The 20,308-nt window shown below is 48.8% G+C and overlaps 2 protein-coding genes across 2 annotated transcripts; one reads left to right on the plus strand and one right to left on the minus strand.

The window, feature by feature from the left end:
- Positions 1-209: 209 nt before the first annotated feature.
- On the minus strand, positions 210-15,165 carry TCP10L (t-complex 10 like). Its single transcript, XM_046669744.1, has 4 exons — positions 15,095-15,165; positions 6,543-6,672; positions 2,898-3,116; positions 210-374 (listed from the first exon to the last, which is right to left on the minus strand). The coding sequence occupies exons 1-4, from the start codon at positions 15,163-15,165 to the stop codon at positions 210-212; spliced, it is 585 nt and encodes a 194-aa protein (XP_046525700.1).
- On the plus strand, positions 15,164-16,899 carry GPR31 (G protein-coupled receptor 31). The gene has a single exon (XM_046669745.1). It carries the CDS (start codon positions 15,164-15,166, stop codon positions 16,106-16,108), a length of 945 nt encoding a protein of 314 aa, XP_046525701.1. The 3' UTR covers positions 16,109-16,899.
- The last annotated feature ends 3,409 nt before the right edge of the window (positions 16,900-20,308 follow it).

Raw genomic sequence — 20,308 nt, forward strand, 5'->3', positions numbered from 1 at the left:
AACATTAAAACACGTGGCTACTTAAAACCCCGGCCTCAGGCTGCATTAAGAGAAGTAAAGTGGCCAGCCCTCCCGCCTGTGGTCAGCCCCGCGCTAGGCTCGCTGCTGTGAGCGCTCAAGGAGACCGGGATGGGAAACCGGCCGTTACAAGAGCTGCTCCTGCAGGGAGGCTGGATACACAGGTCTGGGTACCAGACCTCTGCTTCCTTTCACAGGTTATAAACACTGAGGGTCACCCGGGAGGGAGTTACGTTTTGAGACGACGGCCTTTGTCCTACGAAAGTAGCACTGTGACTTTGGCGGCCCGCGTGTTTGGGTGCTATTTCCTCATCAGCGGTCGGAGGTGGAGTTTTTCCAAAATTAGATTCTGATACCTGAAAGGCAATTTATCACAAATGAATTTCAGGAGGAATAGCAACTGTAGGATAAATTCAAATTTTAATGCATTCGACAATAATTGCAATGCCCTGGAGAGAAGATAGGGAAGTGATGAGGGGCGTGGGCTAGTTTCTGCCCCTCAGTGTGTTGCAGATTCTCACAGAACACAACACACCACGAGCACGGGGCCACTGTGTGCCTTGTGTCTCTCACTGTCGTCCGCTGTTTCAAGACAGCCCAGATTCCCAAAGGAAACAAAACAAACAACATCCCAATTTACTTCTGTGGATTGCGTGTCTCCAACAGAGAAAGTATTGAAGAAGAAAGACAACTGACCCTGTTTCTAGGGCTGTCCCTCACATTTCCTCAAAGATTTAAATGCAAAATCTCAAGGTTCCCAGCTCAAAAGCAAACTCTGGAAACAGCAGGCCCTTGGGGTGGAATGTGGTGTTTTCAGTTCTTTTCCACACAGACATACCTATACTGTTTATATGTATGTGGAATTCACATATCCGCCCTGTTTTCTTCAAGTCGAGGTGTCCTTCTGAGAGCAGATGCTGTCCTTGTGAATAGCCCTACGACTCTGTGACCAGCACTGTGCACAGAGTCTGCAAGGTTTGGAAATTCACCAAGTGCACGAGCTCAAAATGAGAGGGGGGCTGTGTATGTGTGTGTGTGTCAGTCACTGTGCCATGTCAGAAATGCCCTAACTCTTTGAACTGTAGACATAAAAGTTCGCACAACAAGTGCGGATAAGAAATGTTAGGGCTTTCCTTAGCCCGCTAGAAAATACCCCCACTCAGATTTTGAGTGTGTTTACAGGGTTTCTTGTCGACATCTGTGCACACAACTTTAATGATTCCAGTTGCTTAGACACGTATGCAGGAAACAGAACACAGACATAACACAGACAAAGCGATCAAGCTCTGGCCACAGTCACAACCTCTTCTGCACATTTCCTTAGTCCCACGACCCAGACATGAAGACGGATGTTAGGTAAAAGCGGGCCCGTGTTTAAAGGGACTGACTACGTCCGTCTAAGAATGCTGACTCTTCCTTTGAGATGAAGCAGCGTGGTCTGCATTCCATTTCTATAAAGCTGTCACACTGCATGAACAGAGCAGCTGAGGTCCTGTGAGCAGGTTCTGGGTCCAGATCCAGGCCCTGCAGTTCACTGGCCGCACGACCTTGACAGGAGTTAGTAATAGAATCTATCTCCCGGGGTCATGGTCGGGAGTAAACAGGGGTCCGCAGCACAGGCCCAGTCCGTGTAAACCCTGGTCAGTGTTTGCCGCTGCTGTTATCACGTGCTGGAGCGACAGTGGGAGCCCTGATGCCTTTGTGGGGGCCTGGAATTGGCCACCCCAAGATATGTCTCTTTGGCGTGATGATTATTTGAGGCTGGTTACTTTGCAGACAGGAAAGCAACTGAAAAGTAGAATTTACTTAGCCTTTGTAAGAGACATTCACATTGTAAAGGAAATCTCCACCTGTAAAGATGTCTCCCTCTCTGTACCAGGAAGAAGGGGAGAGGACCTTGTCTCTAGAAACTCTTAATCACTGGGGAAGGCAAGGACTGAAATCTGCATTCGTTTACTGTGCTTGTCTGGTCACCTCCTGTAACTGACTCCCCCCACCCCCAACATCCTCCTTTGTCTTTAGCTGGATATGGTATTTAATGTGGTGGTTTCAGCCATTTTGGTGAGTTGCTCAGCTTGCCTGAGCCTCTCCCATGTATACACTGACAGGTGGAAATGGCAAGCAATAGGATATATTGGAGTACATGAGGAGGCCATTTGGTATAAGTCTGGCTTGGCCTGACATTGCTTTTTTCCAAAAGGGCCTGACTGTGGCCATTGAGCATGCATTGTATATCTGCTTTAAACATTTACTATGGCAAGAACAAATGGCCTTAAGATAAAGGTGCAACTTCCCCCCCCACCATTGGCATTTCCTTAGGGATAAGCATCTTTCCTTATGCTAGGAACTGATTGCTGCGCTCACCTTTGACCACCCAGCTCGAGACAACAGACCTGCCACCCTGCTGTGTTCACTGAGACAACAGACCTACCTGCTGTTTCCATCAACCACTGTGTCGACAGAGCAGTCTCGCCACTATTGTAAAAGGGACATTTCAATCCTATGTGAAACATCCTGTTTGGGGATATATAACCACTCTGTGCACCCCACTTCTTCTGTGCCCTTTCTTCCTTCAGGAAGAAAAGCCCCGGGCCATGGTCCTCAGATTTTAGATAAAGCTTTGTTTAATTTTCTCCTGCTATTCTGTCTCATGTGAATTTAATTCATTCTCCGGCCAGATGAACCAAGAGAGGGTAGAGGAAATGTCTTCCTCCCTGACACCTTTGATTGATCACCCATGATTTGTGAGAAATGGAACTGATTTAAAGAAAGCCCTTTCACCTCCTGGATGGGGAGAGACACCACACGTCCCAGTGATGAAGCATACACCTTTGTTAATGATGCTACTTCTAAGTAAAACAAAAGGAGCCTTTTGGTACCAGCGTGTCGGATTTCCTTCTCGGGGGGAGGAAGGCTGTGTGAGTCTTTTTGGCCTCCAGTCGCTGCAGCTCTGAGGCTCTCGGTCCATCCCGCAGCAGCTCCAGGTTCTGTGTCAGCAGAGCATCTATCTGGTTCTGGAGTCGGCGGTGAGCTGCAGCCCACCAAGCCTCCTGCCTCCTGACCACCTCCCGGAGCTCGGAGATCTGCTGCTGCAGTCGCTGCGGTGAGAAAGAGGACACCAGACAGCCCCTCACATGTCACGGCTGGTGCCCCGACATCTGATGAGCTAAATGCAACTATAAGACCCACATCCGTTTTTGTTGAGTAGTGTCCATCATGAAGGATGCCACATGACATAACCGGATAAAGAGGGTTAGCGAATCATTGTTCTTTGTTAAAATATCACCGTGGCAAAAAGAGGCTGAGACTTCTTTCATGTTTTTCTTCTTCCTCTTATCCTTAGGGGTCAGTATAGACGGGAGTTAAGAGCATGAGTTTTGAAACGATTCAGACCTAAACTGTAATCCTGGCTTCACCACTTCCTTGCTGTGTGACCTCAGGTAAGCCACCTAACCTCTCTGGGCCTCAGTTGCCTCTTGTCCAAACTGGTGACACAAAAATGACCTCAGATTTTTATTTTGAGAATTGAAACCTGTGCTGAATATAGAACTCCCAGGACAGAGAGTGGAAAACGCTGAGGAAGTGTTAGTTGTTATTTTTGTACCTACTTCATGCAGTGATGTCCCTCATAATGTCACACAGCTTTTCATGTTAATATACAAAACAGACTTCAAAATAAAAGAAACATGAGTCATCGGGCATAATAAAGGAAATGTTCAAAGTCGTTGTTTCAGAAAGGAGATTTTTAACCTGCCTACATTAGAAACAATTTGGTAGAGAACTCTACAATAAAGAAAATAAGATATGAAACTCTAGAACTCGAGGAGAGTATTTTCCTTTTATAGAGATTGTCTCTGAAAAGTCATTAGCATCACATTGCAAATGAACTAGTAAAAGAGAAAATACAATTTGGGAAGAAATTAGTGATTACATTATTCTCGTGGTTTATTCTAGAAACAGTGGAAAAAAGCAATCGCATCTTAATTTTAAATTAAATTACTATTCTTCTTCCCCCGAGGGAATTATCCTAAAATGACTAGCTTTGTGAAGACTGGTGCTGTGGGGCTTTGGGGCAGAGGGAAAGGCTGGGGGGGAACAGGGGATCTTGGAAGGATCTCTGTTGGTCGAACCCCTGGTCACGTTCCCCTGTGTGGAATCTGCACCCGACATGTTTCCAGTAAAGGCGAGAGGGAGAAGCAGAGATCCCAGGGAGGGACGAGATGAGTGTCTCCACTTAGAAGCCAGGTGGGAATTAAGCTCCACGACTGGGTCGTGTGTGTGGGACTCCCAGTGTGCTGGCCACTCGCCCACCCTTGTGACCAGATGCTGGACCTGGAAACAGTGATTCTCGAGTTCCATGGCCCATTGTCTCAGATCCGCACAGCCTGCCTGGGAGCGGTGTCATGACCCCACATTGCCGATGAAGAGATGGGGCAGCCTCGCTTTGGGGACTAGAGTTTCATTCTGATTTTCCCCGGGTAGGATGCAGGAACAGCGTGAAAATTCACGACGACGTCCAGATCACCCCCTTTCGTTACAAAAATACCATTTACTGAGTATTTGCTTAGCATTTGCCTAAATGCTGGGCACCTGCTTTTCAAATGTCAGCGCGTGTAATTCTGAAACAAGCCTTTGCATGAGCGCCACTATGATCTCCAGCTGAGAAATCGCCAAGCTGAGGCTCCCGGGGGCAGGTCACCAATGCGAGGTGGCAGGGTCCGTAAGCTGGGGACCCTAACTTTGCACTCAGAAAGTTCAGATCCGGGGCTGGTGTTTCTTCTCAATTTTTTTTTTCAAAGCATCTTTCACCTTCCATTGCTGTCGGTCAGTCACTCGTTTATTATGTCCGTTGGGCACTTTCTTTCCGCCTTCCTTCAGTAACTACAGGGCAAGTCCTCAGGATCGGGGACTGACATGCTGTCCGCTGATGTGTCTCGAGAACCCCACACAGTGTCTGGCACACCGCAGACCCTCCACGAGGACTGTCAACTGTTTGAATTCTCCCCGTTTTAGCAAACTTGGCAAGACAGACAGAAGCTAACATTGGGGAAAGGATGGGAGAAAACAAGAATGTAGCCAAAGATCAAGAGAACAGAGAGAGGAGAAATCTCAGGCTCAGAAGCCCCAGGAGGTGCCGGACATCCACCAGAGTTGGGGGACAGTCTGAGCACCAGGCTTGGGGTGGATCAGCATACCTTGTGCCTCCCTCCTGGCCCAGCACTGAGTCATTTGATGGAAGGGGTTAATTGCTTAACTGTCAGCACGATTCACTAGGACCCCTTTTCCGACTCTGGTTGTGAGGAGATTCTGTCACTGTTGTCACAATGTCCCCCACCACCTGCCCTTTCCTGGGAGTCATGGAGTGGTAGAGTGGAAAAGCTTTAGCCTGGTCCCCACAATGCTGGAACCTGGACCCTCTTTGAAGAGAAGTTGGAAATATCACCCAACCCTCTAAGCCACAGCATTTCCACCCAAATAGATAACTGTATCTTCTGTGCCCTCGAAACATGGTGTTCTAAAGGTCCCGGAGGGAGTGCCACCTCCGCTTTGCTGAGGGCCAGGCCAGGGTTCTGCTGGGTTTCCATCGACTTGTCCACTTGCCTGTCTCCCCTCCCAGACTCTGAGCTCGACCCTGAGGTGGGGGCTCTGCACATAGGTTTGGGGCTGCGTCCCCCCTGTGCTGGCTCTGGGCCCTTAAGCCAGGTGTGAGGCGCCCCATCTCTTCCTCGGTGGCGTGTGATCCTGACACTTGTCACAGGTTTGTTGTGAGCCTCCAAGACGATAGAGCATGGAACTCACTTACAACAGAGCCTGGCACTCAGGAGATAGTTATCATCAATGTTCCGTGGCTCATAGCTCTGAATTCCCAGAGACACAAGCAAAACACCTGTGTTGTATTGAAAAAGATAGTTTATCAACTGTTTAGAAATTAGCAGAGGCCACGGCATTTTAAAGCCGACACACCGGCTTCTCCAGGGGGTCCTTCCTTTGACCCTGTGCTGCAAGGATAAACGGGATTGAGAGAAGGCACAGTTCTGTGCTGTGTGACCACGGTGGCTGGACAGAGGGCACAATGGATGGGGGACGTCCAGGGCCTTCCTGGGGACAGAGGGTGGGGAGACTCACCGAGGAGTCGGGCGAGGAAGCTGCTGGAGCTCGGGGCTGGGCGGACAACTTAAGTGATGTAAGCTTTGTGAGTTTTTGAAGCGAGTTTCTACAGTCTTGTGCCCCCTCTTGGGTTGAGGAGGTTAAGCTGAAATACCCCAGTTTAACTCCGCATCCTTCCTCTGCTCCATCAAGGCACAAAGTGGCAGAACGGAAGGCACCCCAAGCCCCTCCTCAAAGGAGGCAAATGTCGATGTCCGTGAAAGCATTACCGAAACGGCTCACAAGATGAGAAGCACAGGGACCCCGCATGCCGGGTCTCGGGGGTAGGGTCCGGATAAAAGCTGGTGAGACTAAGTCAGCACAAACACAAGCCCCGTGGCGCCCGGCATCCCAGGGCCCAGTGTCACCCGGCTCACCAGCATCTCCTGGGCCTGGCTGTCCTCCCTGGAGAGTCCGGCCACCTTCTGGGGGGTGGTCCCGGCCCTCCCATCCTCTGGGCCGCCGGTCTCTGCTGGCTCCTCAGCCTCCAGAGGAGCGCTCAGCATCCTGGGGGAAGGAGGAGGCGGTCAGGAGCCGGGGTGAGGCGGCGGGTGGGACACAGAGCTCCCCTTCCACTGTCGGATGGAGTGACCACTCTTCATCACAGCCCGTTCTCCCTAATAAACTAACCCAAGGAAAAGGTCATCTCAGTGTCTGGGAACCACACAACGGAGGGGCCCGAACAGGCCACAGGTGATGGATAGTGATGGATAAAAAACACTTTAATTCATAGAAAATCAGCCAAACTCGAAATGGACTGGCCGTCAGCGCTCTCTCCATGTCATCAAGAATGTCTCAACGGGAGGTTGAGGGGACCAAACGCGAGCTGAGCAGTCACCGCACCTCACAAATCGAAACAGACCCATCTACCACGTTGCCTCGATGGCTTTTCTAACGCCCCCAGCGGGCGGCGAGGTTTGGACCGACTTGGGAGGCCGTCGTGAGGGCCTGGCTCCTAGAGACGCGGGGAGGGGCTGTCACCGTGCCCCAGACCCCTCCCAAAACAACCAGAGAGGACGGTCGTCCTGCCTTCAAGCTACGGCCTTGAGCAAAAGGAGGTGTGTGTCAGTGCACAGCGTCGCTCTGTGCTCGAGGACACGGCCAGGAGAGCATCCTTCAGAGGCCGGCGTTGCTGCCCGTGACGCAAAGCCGCACAAAACAAAAGCAAAAGCAAAACCAGAAAACCAAAGGCTCCCTGGGATGGTGAGGTCTCCTCCCGGAAAGCCCGTCTCAGCTGACTTTCCTTCATTTCTAGTCAAGGAAGCCTCTACCAGGAAGAGGACCAGCGGCTGACTCAGAATCAGACCCCTGACTTCCCCTGGGAGGGTTTACAGATGACTCAGATTGTCCCCATCACCGCCCGTGAGTCAACAGAAATGTATTCACAGAAAAACTCCAAACTGCAGATGAACTTGGGAACGAACAATTTAACCACAGCCGTAGAAGAGTAAGCTGGGGGAAAGTGCTCGTTTCCTGAGGAAAGAGAATCCAGTAGACCCACAGCAAAGACAGCGAGGCACCTAGTCATCCTGTCATTCCTTTCCCAGCTGGGTTTTACTAAAGTCCCCTTCAGAAGCTGGCTTGAGTGTATCATTCTTGTAACCCTATTTCTCTTAAAAAATATAAATATCCCGGAGTCTCAGGCCCCAAACTCTTAAACCCCTCAGTCTAGGGGAGACAAGTCCTTTCAGCCACCCCAACCAGACATGGTCACCTCGCCTAGTCCATGGCGGTCCCTGGGGGCAGGATCCAGTTCCTCTTGGCCGTGACCTCCCACGGCTGCTCCTGTCTCCCCCCTCCTTCCCCATCTCAGAAAACAGTGCAGATTCTAAACTGACTCCCTGTCTTAAAGAAGCGTACCCTTCTCATACCTCCCAACCCGCCATCAAGCTTTCTGATTTCCTAAGCTTCAGCTATAATTAAATATTTACAAATACGTGACTGAGTCACAAATATGTGATTTTCTAGTCAATGGGATATATCTACCAACACAGGAAACTGGGGGTGGCAAAATTCCCCCTCCCAAGTGACCCCCCAAAACTGTGTTTAATATCAAATGTTTAACATGCAATATATAGTAAGAATTCGTTTCTCTTAGCACGTATTCTTGAAGAAATATAAACTGTCTTTTGACGTCAAGACAAATGATTTGCTACGAGAGATGTTCGTGAGGAGAAAATAAGATATGCAAGTTTACACGGGAGAAATGGTTCAAAACTTCATCATTGCACAAAATGCCTCCCCGTCTAAATTGTCCACACGATTTTTGTGATAATAAAGATGAGAAACTAGTGGGAGAGACAATGCCTGGTGTTAAACGTTACCCATCATTTCTCATCGACAGTCCTGTATAGGTAATAACCAAATATTTAGAAAGCCAGCAGATGGAAGCCTTTGGACATGCATGCATTCTACTCAGTGTATGAGTGGTCCCAGGGACCCTGGTCACAGCTGTGCTGTGGGACGGGGTCCAGCTGCATCAGGGTCTGACACAGCAGCTCCCCCAATGTCTCATGACCACCCTAGTTCCATGGTTCCAAGGTCACATCCTCCCTGGACCAGTTAGGTGGGTGAATCCATGTGCCTGGTGCTCTGGGTTGTGCTGTTGGATAGTCACACTGTCTGTCCTACAGCCTTGTGATCAGCAGGACGCCCGGCCTGGGTGCAGCGTCCCCTGCAGGAGAGCGCGAGCCACATAAAGCAGCATAGAGGAGGAGCCCTCCCTCAGTGGTCCAGATGCCGCTGCAGCTTGGCGCCTGCTGGCAAGGCCAGGAAGCAGGCTGCGCTGGAGGACAGCCACAGAGCCCGCCGTGCTCTGTCCGCCCAGACGTCCTCCGCATCCATCCCTTGCACAGATGACGTAGGTGTTATTTATGAGGATAGGGCTCCTGACCTTGATGAGGAGATGGCAGTCTGTCACTCCCACCCCACTGCTCCTTGTGCCCGGGGCGACCGCAGGCCAGCGGCTCTGCAGGTCTCCACTGCCCCAGAGGGTGCCCCAGGGATGTCAGAGGTGTTGTGAGAATAGAACAAGGGGGTAACTGACGAGGAGGAGGTGGGAACCGGGGCAGAAGCCTCCAGTGCTGGTTTTCTTCACCCCCGTCTTCAGTGTGAAGATCATTTGGGGGGGAGTATCCTCTGGTGTAAGGTCTTCCCTGACCGGAGCACAGGTTCAAGGACGTTTCATTTAATATAAAGCAGAGAATTTTGCTAACGGCGTGTGGATCTCTGCCAAAATCTGCTAAAGAGACACGCGGTGGACGGCACTTTGCCGGCCACACCCGGCGCCCAGGGCTGCCTAGCCAAGAGCACCATCTCCTATTGACAGATTCCGCTTTCTTGCGCTGGCCACCATAGAAAGGCATCTGTAATTTCACATTACAGAAAACAATACGGAGAGTGAGTTTTTTAGAATAAAAGCACAGAGTATTTGCAAGCAAGTTCATCCTATTTACTCACCGATTTGACTTTATTTCTTCATTGTTTGTTCTCTGCCGTTGATCTTTCTATTTCTGCATCAAGATGAGATTAATTCCCATAACCTAAGAATACATTTTAGTATCTAATTTTAAAAATGCTCTTGGATGCTTTTACTCATTCTTCCAAAAGAAAGTTCCAAAAACTTGTTCAATTCTAGGAGAAATCCTGCATGTCTTTCCTGTCCCCCACACAGCCACTGACTCCTTCCCTCATGTGCCTTCAAGGATTCCCTTAAAATGTCCCTTCTGGGGCCGGCCCTGAGGCCGAGTGGTTAAGTTCCTGTGCTCCGCTTTAGAAGCTCAGGGTTTGCTGGTTTGGATCCGGGGTGTGGACCTATACACTGCTCATCAAGCCATGGTGTGCTGGCGTCCCACATAGAAAAATTAGAATGACTTACCACTATGATATACAAATATGCATTGGGGCTTTGGGGGTGGGGAGAAGAGGAATTTTGGAAACAGATGTTAGCTCAGGGCCAATCTTCTTCACCAAAAAAAAAAAAAGTGTCCCTTCTCAGAAAGGCCTTTGAAGGCCAACCTTTCAAAATAGCACTGCTGTCACCATGTTGTCCACTCTCTCTGATTCGCAACACTCACTCCCGCCTGATGGTCCACTCGCTGACTGTCCATTTTCCCTGCTGGACGCTGATCCAGGGACACAGACTTTGCCTCGATGCCACTGTACCGCCAGGGCCAGAGCGGGACTGGACATGCATCAGGTACCCCAGCAGTTTACGGAATGAGCACCCAAACGAATGACAACGTATTTAACAATCACCGGTTTCACACACAAACAAATGTAAGGAACACCATTTCTGATGTGTTAAATCGATTTCTCCATTAGCAACAAAACTGAAAAGACCACCTTGTGAAACCTGGTCTTATTTACGGATTCTGTGCTTTCAGTTTTACTTCTGCCCCCCTCTTCCTCTTGCGTGTCCACTCGGGAAAATCTATTCAGGGGTTTTCCATCATTCTGAGTTTGAAACTCCGTGCTTCATTTTAACCCGTACTGAAAAAATGAAGGGAAAAAAAAAAGCTTTTTTACCAGGAAGTGCATCTGCACAATCCATGTTTTGACTCAGTGTTGGAGCCTGAGGACAATTATTCCCCTTTCATTAAAGTCTTATTTTTGTAGGATTACAATTTTTCTATAACAATGAATTATGTTCAAAGTGATCTCTTATGCATGAAACACTGATTGCATTAGTAATTCAGTCCTTTGATGATATTCACATTATGGGAATGTTCTGAGGTTGTGAAAATTCCTTTTATTTTTTTTATTTAAAGATTGGCCCTGAGTTGACATCTGTTGCCAATCTTCCTCTTTTTTATTTTCTTCTCCCCAAAGCGCCCCCAGTACATAGTCGTATAGTCTAGTTGCAGATGCTTCTGGTTGTGGCATGTGGGACGCCGCCTCAGCAGGGCCTGATGAGCAGTGCTAGGTCCACGCCCAGGATCCGAACCTGCAAAACCCTGGGCCACTGAAGCAGAGTGTGAACTCAACCACTGGACCATAGGGCCGGCCCCCGAAAAATTCTTTTCCACCAAACCGTACACGCCGATATGGGTTCTGAACTCTGCCGCATCCATGGGAGTTCTAACCTCTGAGATGGTACTTTCAGCTTCTTTTTCTGAAACAATTCCACTGTTTTTGGAAATGACCATAGCTCCTTTCTCCAGCATCACACCCCGCCCCCTCCCCCAGGACTGCAGGTGGAAATAGGACAAAAGCAGTGAAGTGTGACCTCACCATGGACTTGGAAGTAGTGCCAAGCTCAGGTGAATGAGTTATTCCTTAGAGAGAGGGAGGGCAGGGTCACAGAGGGGGGCAATCACCTAAATATGAGAGAAAGAAAAGAACATGAGATGTAGTGAACTTTTGAGAGGCTACAAAAACTCGCTAACCGAGGTTGAGAAAAATCACTAGTCTTCCCAAAATGCTATAAACGTTGCACAGCTGGGCACACCCAAGTCTGTGGTTGTATTCACCCAGCTGTACTTTCCTGCCCCGGGCCTCACCCCGGCACTCAAGCAGACTGTAATTTTCTCCTCCTTCCCTCCTGACCCCGCTCCTACCCACCTCCACTTCAATTGCATCTTTTCTTTACTTGTATCATGTTATTCTTTACAAGTGTGTTTATTCATTGCTCTTGCCCACTGGAATAGAAGTCTCTTAAAGTTAGGAAGTATAATATAGAATTATGAGCATTTGTAATCTCATCACAAAATGAGTAACATTTAATATGTCCTGATTTTTTTTTTCTTTTGGTGAGGAAGATTGTCGCTGAGCTAACATCGGTGCCAACCTTCCTCTATTTTATGTGGGATGCCACCACAGCATGGCGTGACGAGCAGTGCTAGGTCTGCACCTGGCATCCAAACCTGTGAACCCCAGGCAGCCACCAAAGTGGAGCACACGAACTTAACCACTATGCCACCAAGCCAGCTCCCTGAATTTTTTTGATTAAATAAATATGTGATAAAGAATTTAACTTTGACCAAAAAGAGGGCTGACCTTTGCCCTTAGCTGCTGATCTCCAAGCCCAGTGGCCATGGAATGTTACGCTTGATAGGGGTGTCTTTGCCTGGGGGCCTTGGGCAGGCAAGTAGTAATAATGTGATGTGATAAATAAATAATGTGATAAAGACTCTGGTCACCAAGGCTCCAGGGGGCTCCCCTGGTTGACATGCCCGGTGCGTGTTGTCACACATCTGTCCGGGGAGATTAATGCTTCCTGACTCCACAGAGGAGGACAACGGAAGCTCCATGCTGATTACTCTCCAGAACTCTGTCCCATGTCCCTCCCCTCGGCTGATTCTAATCCACGTCCTTCCCTGTAATATGACACAACCATGAATATAACAACGTCCAATGAGCTCTGTGAGTCCTTCAGAGAATCATCCAGACTGAGGGGGTTCTCGGGGACCCCCACACCTACAGTTGGTGTCAGAGAGGGGGCGGCTTTATGGGGACCATCCTGTTCCTCCCAACTTCACAGTTGTCTGACGTCACAGCAAGTGACAGGAACGTCTAAGTCAGAGTATTTATTCAGTCTTTACAAGGTCTTCCTTCTGGCTATTTTCAGACATAAAAGGAAAACTGGAAAGGAAAAATGCATAGAATTACATTTGTATGTGGGTTTAAAGCAACAAGTCCGTTTTCACTTAAATTTAGGAACAGGAGTGTAAAAGAAATACGCACCACACAAATGGAAGTGAGAACAGAGAAGTAGCCCAAATAGGAAGAGCATTGAATAAACAGGACTGGTGATGGAAAATGAGTTTCTGGGGACAATAAGATTTAAGAAGACAAGATCCCTGAGGGAGAAGCTCAAATAGTATGACTTTAAAAGACAGGAAGGAAGGAACAATTCATTCTTTTAGCAGTAAGGAAGATAAGTCAACGTGCTAAGAAAAAGAAGCAGAATTTTAAAAAATCTCATAACTTTGGTTTCCTATATTTAAAAAGGAAAATGTGTAATTATTAATGTCTGTGTCACTTGTTGAACTAGAATACCTATATCTTAGAAAGTTTTTGGTATAAACTGAAATCTGCAATTAAGAGGTAGCTTTCAAGGTCCGTCAGAGTTTCCAATGAGCTGAGAGAAAGAGACTTAATCCATTTCTTTCCTGCGTTTATGCAACTTCCATCCCTGAAGAGTTGGGTGAGTTAGCAGCTTTTCTGGGTGTCATTGTGCGTGTTAGAGATGAGATACACAGTCTCCAGCCAACCCTCCCCTGGAACCCATGTTGTATTCCATCCTCACGTGCTCCCGAGGAACCATTTATAATGAACATGTGGTTGGCGAATCCTCGTTCACAGAAGGTGTCGCTGTGCGGGCAACAGTCGGGACATTTCTACAATTCCAGATGCTCAGAGGACTCACCAAATGCATCTTCTCGGGGAGCAAAGAGGCAGGTGAGCCTGCACGATGCAGAGATGGGGTGATACACGGGCTGGCGGTCCAGCTGGAAAGGATAATCCTGCTATAATTAAAGCAGGAAGGAATACGAGTGCAATTACCTGAAATATCTCACAAGGCGGTAGCCCGGTGGGGCTTCTAGAAATACAGACTTTTTATGAACTCAGGAGTGAAGCTGTTCCGATCAGGAAATGGTACAGCAGCGTGGTCAAGCCGGGCTCTGGTGGGAATCTGGGCTGGACGATCCACTCCCGCCCCTCACTGGCCTGTGACCTTGAGCATATTACCCAACCTCGCTGTGCTCCACTTCTTCATGCATAAAATAGAGTTTAAGCTTGTAGCTACTTCGCCTCATTGTTGCACAGTTCTTTGCAACAATGACACGTGATAAACATGCAGCAAACTTTAGTAACGATTCCTGTCGAGACCTTTTTAAAGCTTTCAAGTTAGATCTCAGAAATGACGGCACCAAAGCGACACAGAACTGATGTTTGGTGCAAAATTGTGTGACTATGTTGGGAGAGCAAAAAGAGTTTTGTTAGAAGTCTGAGCATCAGATCGAGGTTTATAATGACAGTGAAAGTGTTGAGTGCCCACCGGGTCCCGGATCTGGTGCCAAGTGCTTCCCCTGTGTCTCAGATACTCACAAGGACCCGCAGGCGGTGTGATCATCTTCGCCTCACAGGTGGAGAAGCCAGGGGGCGCCGACGAGCATTTGCTTCCCAAAATCACTCTGCTGCTAAGTCAGAAACTGGAACTAGGACTAAAGTCTGTTTAATATCAAAACCCAAGCCAGACTGAACAGAACCATAGAGAATTAGGGTCAACCGTGGGTCAACACCAATGTGAATTAGGGTCAACCGTGGGTCAGTACCAAGGTGAACCGGGGTCAGCAAAGGGTAGAGATGACTGGATTCATTCAATATTTATTTATTGACCCTCATTACTTGCCAGGCATTGTTTTGTCCCTGGACACACAGAGGACCGCAAATCTTCTTCCCAGTGAGTGTAGGAACCAGATCTGACTGCCAGTGTGTGAAATCAAGCCACAAGCAGAGGGTCTCCATAAATGCCCTTTACTTATGAAAAGAAAAGCTTCCCCACGAAACATATTCAAACTGGAAAACAATCTTTTTGTTCCAACCATTATTTTGATCTTATAAGGACGACAGTGTCTTCACATAATTAAACTTTTCCAGCTCCTTCGGCCACAGCTGCGGAAGCACAGTCGCACTCACCCGGGCGTTCTCAGGATGTTACTGCTCCAATTTAGCGCCAGATGATGTGAAGTGAAACACAATTTCCCCTTTTTTAGGGCAAAACAGAGCAGAACAGAACTGCAAGGGGATCTTTCCCCTCCCCCCAACCCGGTCCTCTTTCCTCCAAAAGTTTTGCTTTGCTTTTGACTTTATTCTGATGCTGGTGCTGCATATTTCCTTGTTGAGAAAATGCAGAACTTACATCTTCTGTGACACGGGGAAGATTTTTTTTCTTTCCTTTTGTGTGAAAGAGCAACGAGCATACCCCGAAGTCCCGGGTCTCTGCAGTTGGCTGCCACCCTTGAGTCGTCTCCAGCCGCTGACCCGCAGCGTCATGCCCCTGGCCAACTGCTCCATGCACAGCGCGGCGGTGGAGGGGTCGGTGGCTGTGCTGCTCGTGCTGGAGTGCGGGCTGGGCCTCGTGGGCAATGCCATCGCGCTGTGGACATTCTGCTTCCGTCTGAAGGTGTGGAAGCCCTACGCCGTCTACCTGTTCAACCTGGTCATCGCCGACCTCCTGCTGACCCTCTGCCTGCCCTTCCATGCAGCCTCCTACCTGACACACAAGACCTGGAGCCTTGGACTCTCGGCCTGCCAAACCCTCATCTTCCTGCGGGCCCTCAGCCGCGGGGTGGGCGTTGCCTTCCTCACGGCCGTGGCTTTAGACCGTTATCTCCGAGTGGTCCACCCGAGGCTCAAGGTCAACCTTCTGTCCCTGCGGGCAGCCTGGGGCATCTCCATCCTCGTCTGGCTCCTGATGGCAGCCCTCAGCCACCAGAGCTTGTTCATCTCGGAGGCTGCGTGCCCCACTTTCGAGCCCCAAGGAGATTTCTCCTTCAGCGTTATCTGGCAGAAAGTGTTCTTCCTCCTCCAAATTATTCTTCCCTTTGGCCTCATCTTGGTCTGCAACGCCAGGATCATCAGGATTCTCCAGAAGAGGCTCCGAGACCCCGACAAGCAGCCCAAGCTGCAGAGGGCCCAGGCGCTGGTGGCCGTGGTCGTGGTGCTGTTTGCCCTGTGCTTTCTGCCCAGCTTCGTGGCCCAAATCTTGCTGACCATCTTCTGGAGGTTGGACAGCTGCAGGGTCCGGAGAGCCCTGGAGCACTTGTCCGAGGTGACCAGCAGCCTCACCTACCTGCAGAGCGTGCTGAACCCGGTGGTGTACTGCTTCTCGAACCCCACCTTCAGACTCTCCTATCGCAAGGTCTTCTACACACTCAGAGGCCGAGGGCAGGAAGCAGAGGCCACGGGCTGCGACCTCAAAGACTCCTACTCGTGAGGACAGCGAGCTCCCTCACCCCCGTGTGGATGAGAAACCCCTGGGATCTAAGTAAGAATGGCCATGAGGCAGGATTCTTGAGACTCCACCACAAAGATCGGGGAACAGACTTGGACATAACTGCCCCAAATGGCACTAAATATTTTCTTTTCCAGGATTTTCTTCTGCTGTTTTACGTAACTAGAGCAGCAGATCAAAATTAGGAGGCTGGGCCTCCCTTTATACACGATGAGGAGGAAATGGCTAAATTGAAGACTCCAGCAGCCACTACACACCCATTCTCGAGTTAAAGGGCCTGGATGGACGAGCAACAGAGGAGGAGAGGCTGCGAGCTCGTTTCATTCTCACTCTGGTCTCGGCAAGTCGGTTTCATCTCTGTGCTTCAGATTGTAAATACCCAAAATCTCTGCTTTCTTCTCACCTATTGCACAGACTGGTGACAACCGACACGGGAAAGTCAGGACTTTGGGGTTCTGCGAAGAGATTCAGGGTATGTAAGTTGTCTTCCACGCTAGGCTCTCCTGAGCACATAAGGTTTTTAGTTTTATAAAATCTCACTGCATTTGTATAGATGATACTCCACAGCAAAGACAACGCAGTTAGTTCCCTGGTTTATTATAAGAAACATTTTCTTACTAAATTTCTCAAAATGGCCTCTAGAACTGTTGTTTTTTCTTTTTCACTTTGAATGCCTAAATGCCTTTACAATTTACTTTGCCTCCCCCGCTAATAAAGACAGTCAGTACTTTATGCTTCCCGGTGTGAGATACCGAAGTGCCTGTGAACTGGTGATTTCCAACCCTAAACCATGACTAACGGGTGCAGAAGGGCACCAGGGGCTGGGGTGGGAGGTGGTACCGGCCTTCTCTGCACAGGTGGGAGACACCACAGAGAAGTGGGTACCGCCTGCAACCCCGGCTCCTGGACATGCCGGCAAAGGCTGCATCTTTTCATCTCATGCCTCCCCAGTGATGCCCCAGCCTTGTAGCTCATGTTGGTGACAAAGGATTTTGAAAGTCACCTTCCTAACAGCTTTATGTTTCATTCTCTGTTCAGACCTGGAAGGATGGTCCCAAAAGGGGGTCACCAAAATGCTTGAGGTCTACTTTGTCATGACACGGGTCCCTGTAGCTCCACACCTGTCAGCCTCACCTGGAGCTGCACCTGTGTTGTCCACATGGAGAGACAGCTGCTTTCCCAGGCAGACGCATGATCTCTGTAATATTTAAGGTTAAAAGCAACGGCATTAGACAAGAGAAAATGGCAAAACTCCCTCTCACTCCTGGAACTGTGTGCCTCCCAGGTAGGCTCCTTATCAGAACCAAACTTGCAATGCGAGGGTCTTCCTTCTACTGTGCTTCTGACGAGTGTGAAAACCCACCTGACAGAGGGAGAGGAATGTGCCCAATAGCTCCCAGGGGAACATGAATCTGATCAGAAAGTCTTTGCTACTTTCTCCTAAGTAAACAGACTTCCAAGGACTCAGAAGGGGAGCGTGCCCAGAGGAGGATGTGAAAAGTCTGAATAAAACTCTCTGATGCAAACACATCCTACGCCTCCCCTGTTTTCTTTTTTCCTTTGAAAAGAAATGTCTCATTTTGCTTCCCCTGAACGTACGGCACACACAACTTTAAGTGCTGCTTTTAAACAAAACCTAACATTTAACATAAACATTTTCCATATTATGATAAACTCCCCATAGGTCTTCTTTACTTGATTACCCAAATGTCTATCCAGGGGATGCGTCTTAACCATTTTCCTGCCTTTGGACGTGGAGATCCGTGACTCTCTACACAGGTAAATCCACACTGTGAAGTCACATAGACACGGAACAGATGCCATGGCAACCGCATGTGTCCTTGGATGGGACAAAAACAGCCACCTAAAAGGCTTGCCAGCAAGCACCACCAAACATGCAGGGCCCCCGCTGGCCCTTCGCTTGGGCATGGCATCCACTCCAGGGGCACAGCCACTAGCTGCTCCCTGCACCTCCCCGCTCACTCCTTCAGCCTGGCAAATAGGGGCATCTCCTCACCCTGTTGCTGCCTCCTAAGGTCTACTGCTTCCTGGGCAGAGCCCGCCACCCTCCCCTTTGCTCAGCCGTGGTCCTAACGCAGCGCAGCTGGCTGGGCGATGGGGTGCTTTTAGAAAACCCTCCTGCCAGAGTCCACACTGGCCATCCTGACTCAGTTGGTCTGATGAGGGATGTGGGCACCGGGATTTTTAATTTCCCTCATTCTTTGTGTTCATTTACAGCCAGGGCTGAGAGCCACTGGGTTCGTGGCCAAGGTCAGCCTCCCGCTTTGTCACTTCCAGCTTTGTGACCTGGGACAAATCACCAAACTGCTCTGAACTTTCCTCTTCTGTAAAATGAGGGTACAAACGCTGACTTGTGGGTTATTGTGGGGATTAAAGAAAATCATACGTACGACCCTGCTGAACACCGAGCCCAGCACATGAGAAGAATTCAGGAGGTGCTTCTTTGCTATTTTCAAGTGATCCGTTTATCCTGTCACCTTTGTTGACACCCCAACCAGCCTGGGGCCCTTTGGGGACACAGCTTTGCACCCACACATCCTTCAACACAGAGTCTGCATACAATGGGTGCTCTGTGAACTGAATGCTGAAAATTTCTGCAAAGTCAAGGGTTAATTACCATTCTTTCTTCTAGTAAATCCTTTCTGGATCTTTTCTAAGGAAGCTGACAAGTTTTATTCTGCACATCTGTGAAATGGGACAGGTTTTTTTGTACATAGGAAGATTCAGGATGCTGTGAACACCCATCTCTGAGGACGCTCCTGTGGCATCCTGTCCCATTGCTCCTCTCCAAGACGCCCTGCAAATACTCAAAGGGCGTTCTCCCTTAAAGAGACGGAGTAACGAGGCTCTTAGCCTTCCCCAAATTATTCCCTCGGAGCAAGGAAATGACTCAAGAGGAGAGTGCGGGTAGACAACAGATGACGGGCCTCAGAACCGCAACTATTTTGCTGTCAGTAGCAAGTTTTAGTTTCTTTTCTCCAGTGACTGACTTCTTGTAATGAAGCAGGTGCACCATCATCTGTGCATCTTGCAAATCTCAGCATCATCTGAATCCCGGCATATTGGGTACTGAGAGCCAGGAGCCCGGATTTTGCTCCGAGTGATGGATGTCTTTCCTTATTCAGATCATGTGATCACTGTGTTAAAACGCTCTTAACCTTGTCGTTTCTCTTTCCAAAATCCGAGAGGCCACTGATTCCTCCTTGGCCATAAGTGAGTCCTCCAGATGCAGGACATCCTGCATGGGATGCTCTAGTTTCTGTTTCTTGCAAATTCCTACCCACCTTTTCTGGTCTTGCCCCTGAGACCTGCCTTCTGTGTGGAACCTCACTGACAAGACCCCTCCTGGACCCCAACACAGCGAGTAATTCATTCTCCCACCATGAAGGCCGGCCTGTGGTGCTCACGTCTGCTTTTTCCACGTCGGCTCCTCGAAGCTCACACGGCATCACTTCCTCTTTGCATCCCAAGCACTTTGCCCAGGGCCTGGAACACAGTGGACGCTTACTAAATTTGTGGAATAAATAATTAATGAACGAACAATGAACCTCACTTAAAGTTAACAATTTAACTTTATTAATTATGTAATAGGTTGATTTTCTTTTTTAAATCTACTTTGAAGTTTGGATCCAGAGGCAAACTTAAAATTATATCTCCAAGAATCTTCTGGGAAGACACTAACACAAAAGAAAATACCATCATTTTCATAGCTATTGGAGAAAGCTGTTCCTCTGTATTTTCATAACCATTTCTGCCAATAAGTCAGTCAACAATTTTGATTTATTTAGGCTTAGGATAATGAGCGGACTCCACGTTTGCCTGAGGGCTTGGTTGGGGGCTGTGAAATGCCTCATGTGACAGAGGTTTCCAGAACATACTGCTAGACTTCATGGGGTCCCCAAACAATAGGCATCCTCAAAATGCCTCTTTTTTAAATTGTGGTAAAATACACATAAAATTTACCATCTTAACCATTTTCAAGTGCACGGTTCAGTGGCATTGAGCACATTCTCATTGTTGTGCGACCATCCCTACCATCCATCTCCAGAACTCTTTCATCTTCCAAAACTGAAACTCTGTCCCCATTAAATAGCAACTCCCCTTTCCCGCGTCCCCTTCCCCAGGCTCTGGCACCACCATCCTACTTTCTGATTCTGTGAA

The sequence above is a fragment of the Equus quagga genome, chromosome 8 (assembly GCF_021613505.1).
Source record: "Equus quagga isolate Etosha38 chromosome 8, UCLA_HA_Equagga_1.0, whole genome shotgun sequence".
Lineage (NCBI taxonomy): Eukaryota > Metazoa > Chordata > Mammalia > Perissodactyla > Equidae > Equus > Equus quagga.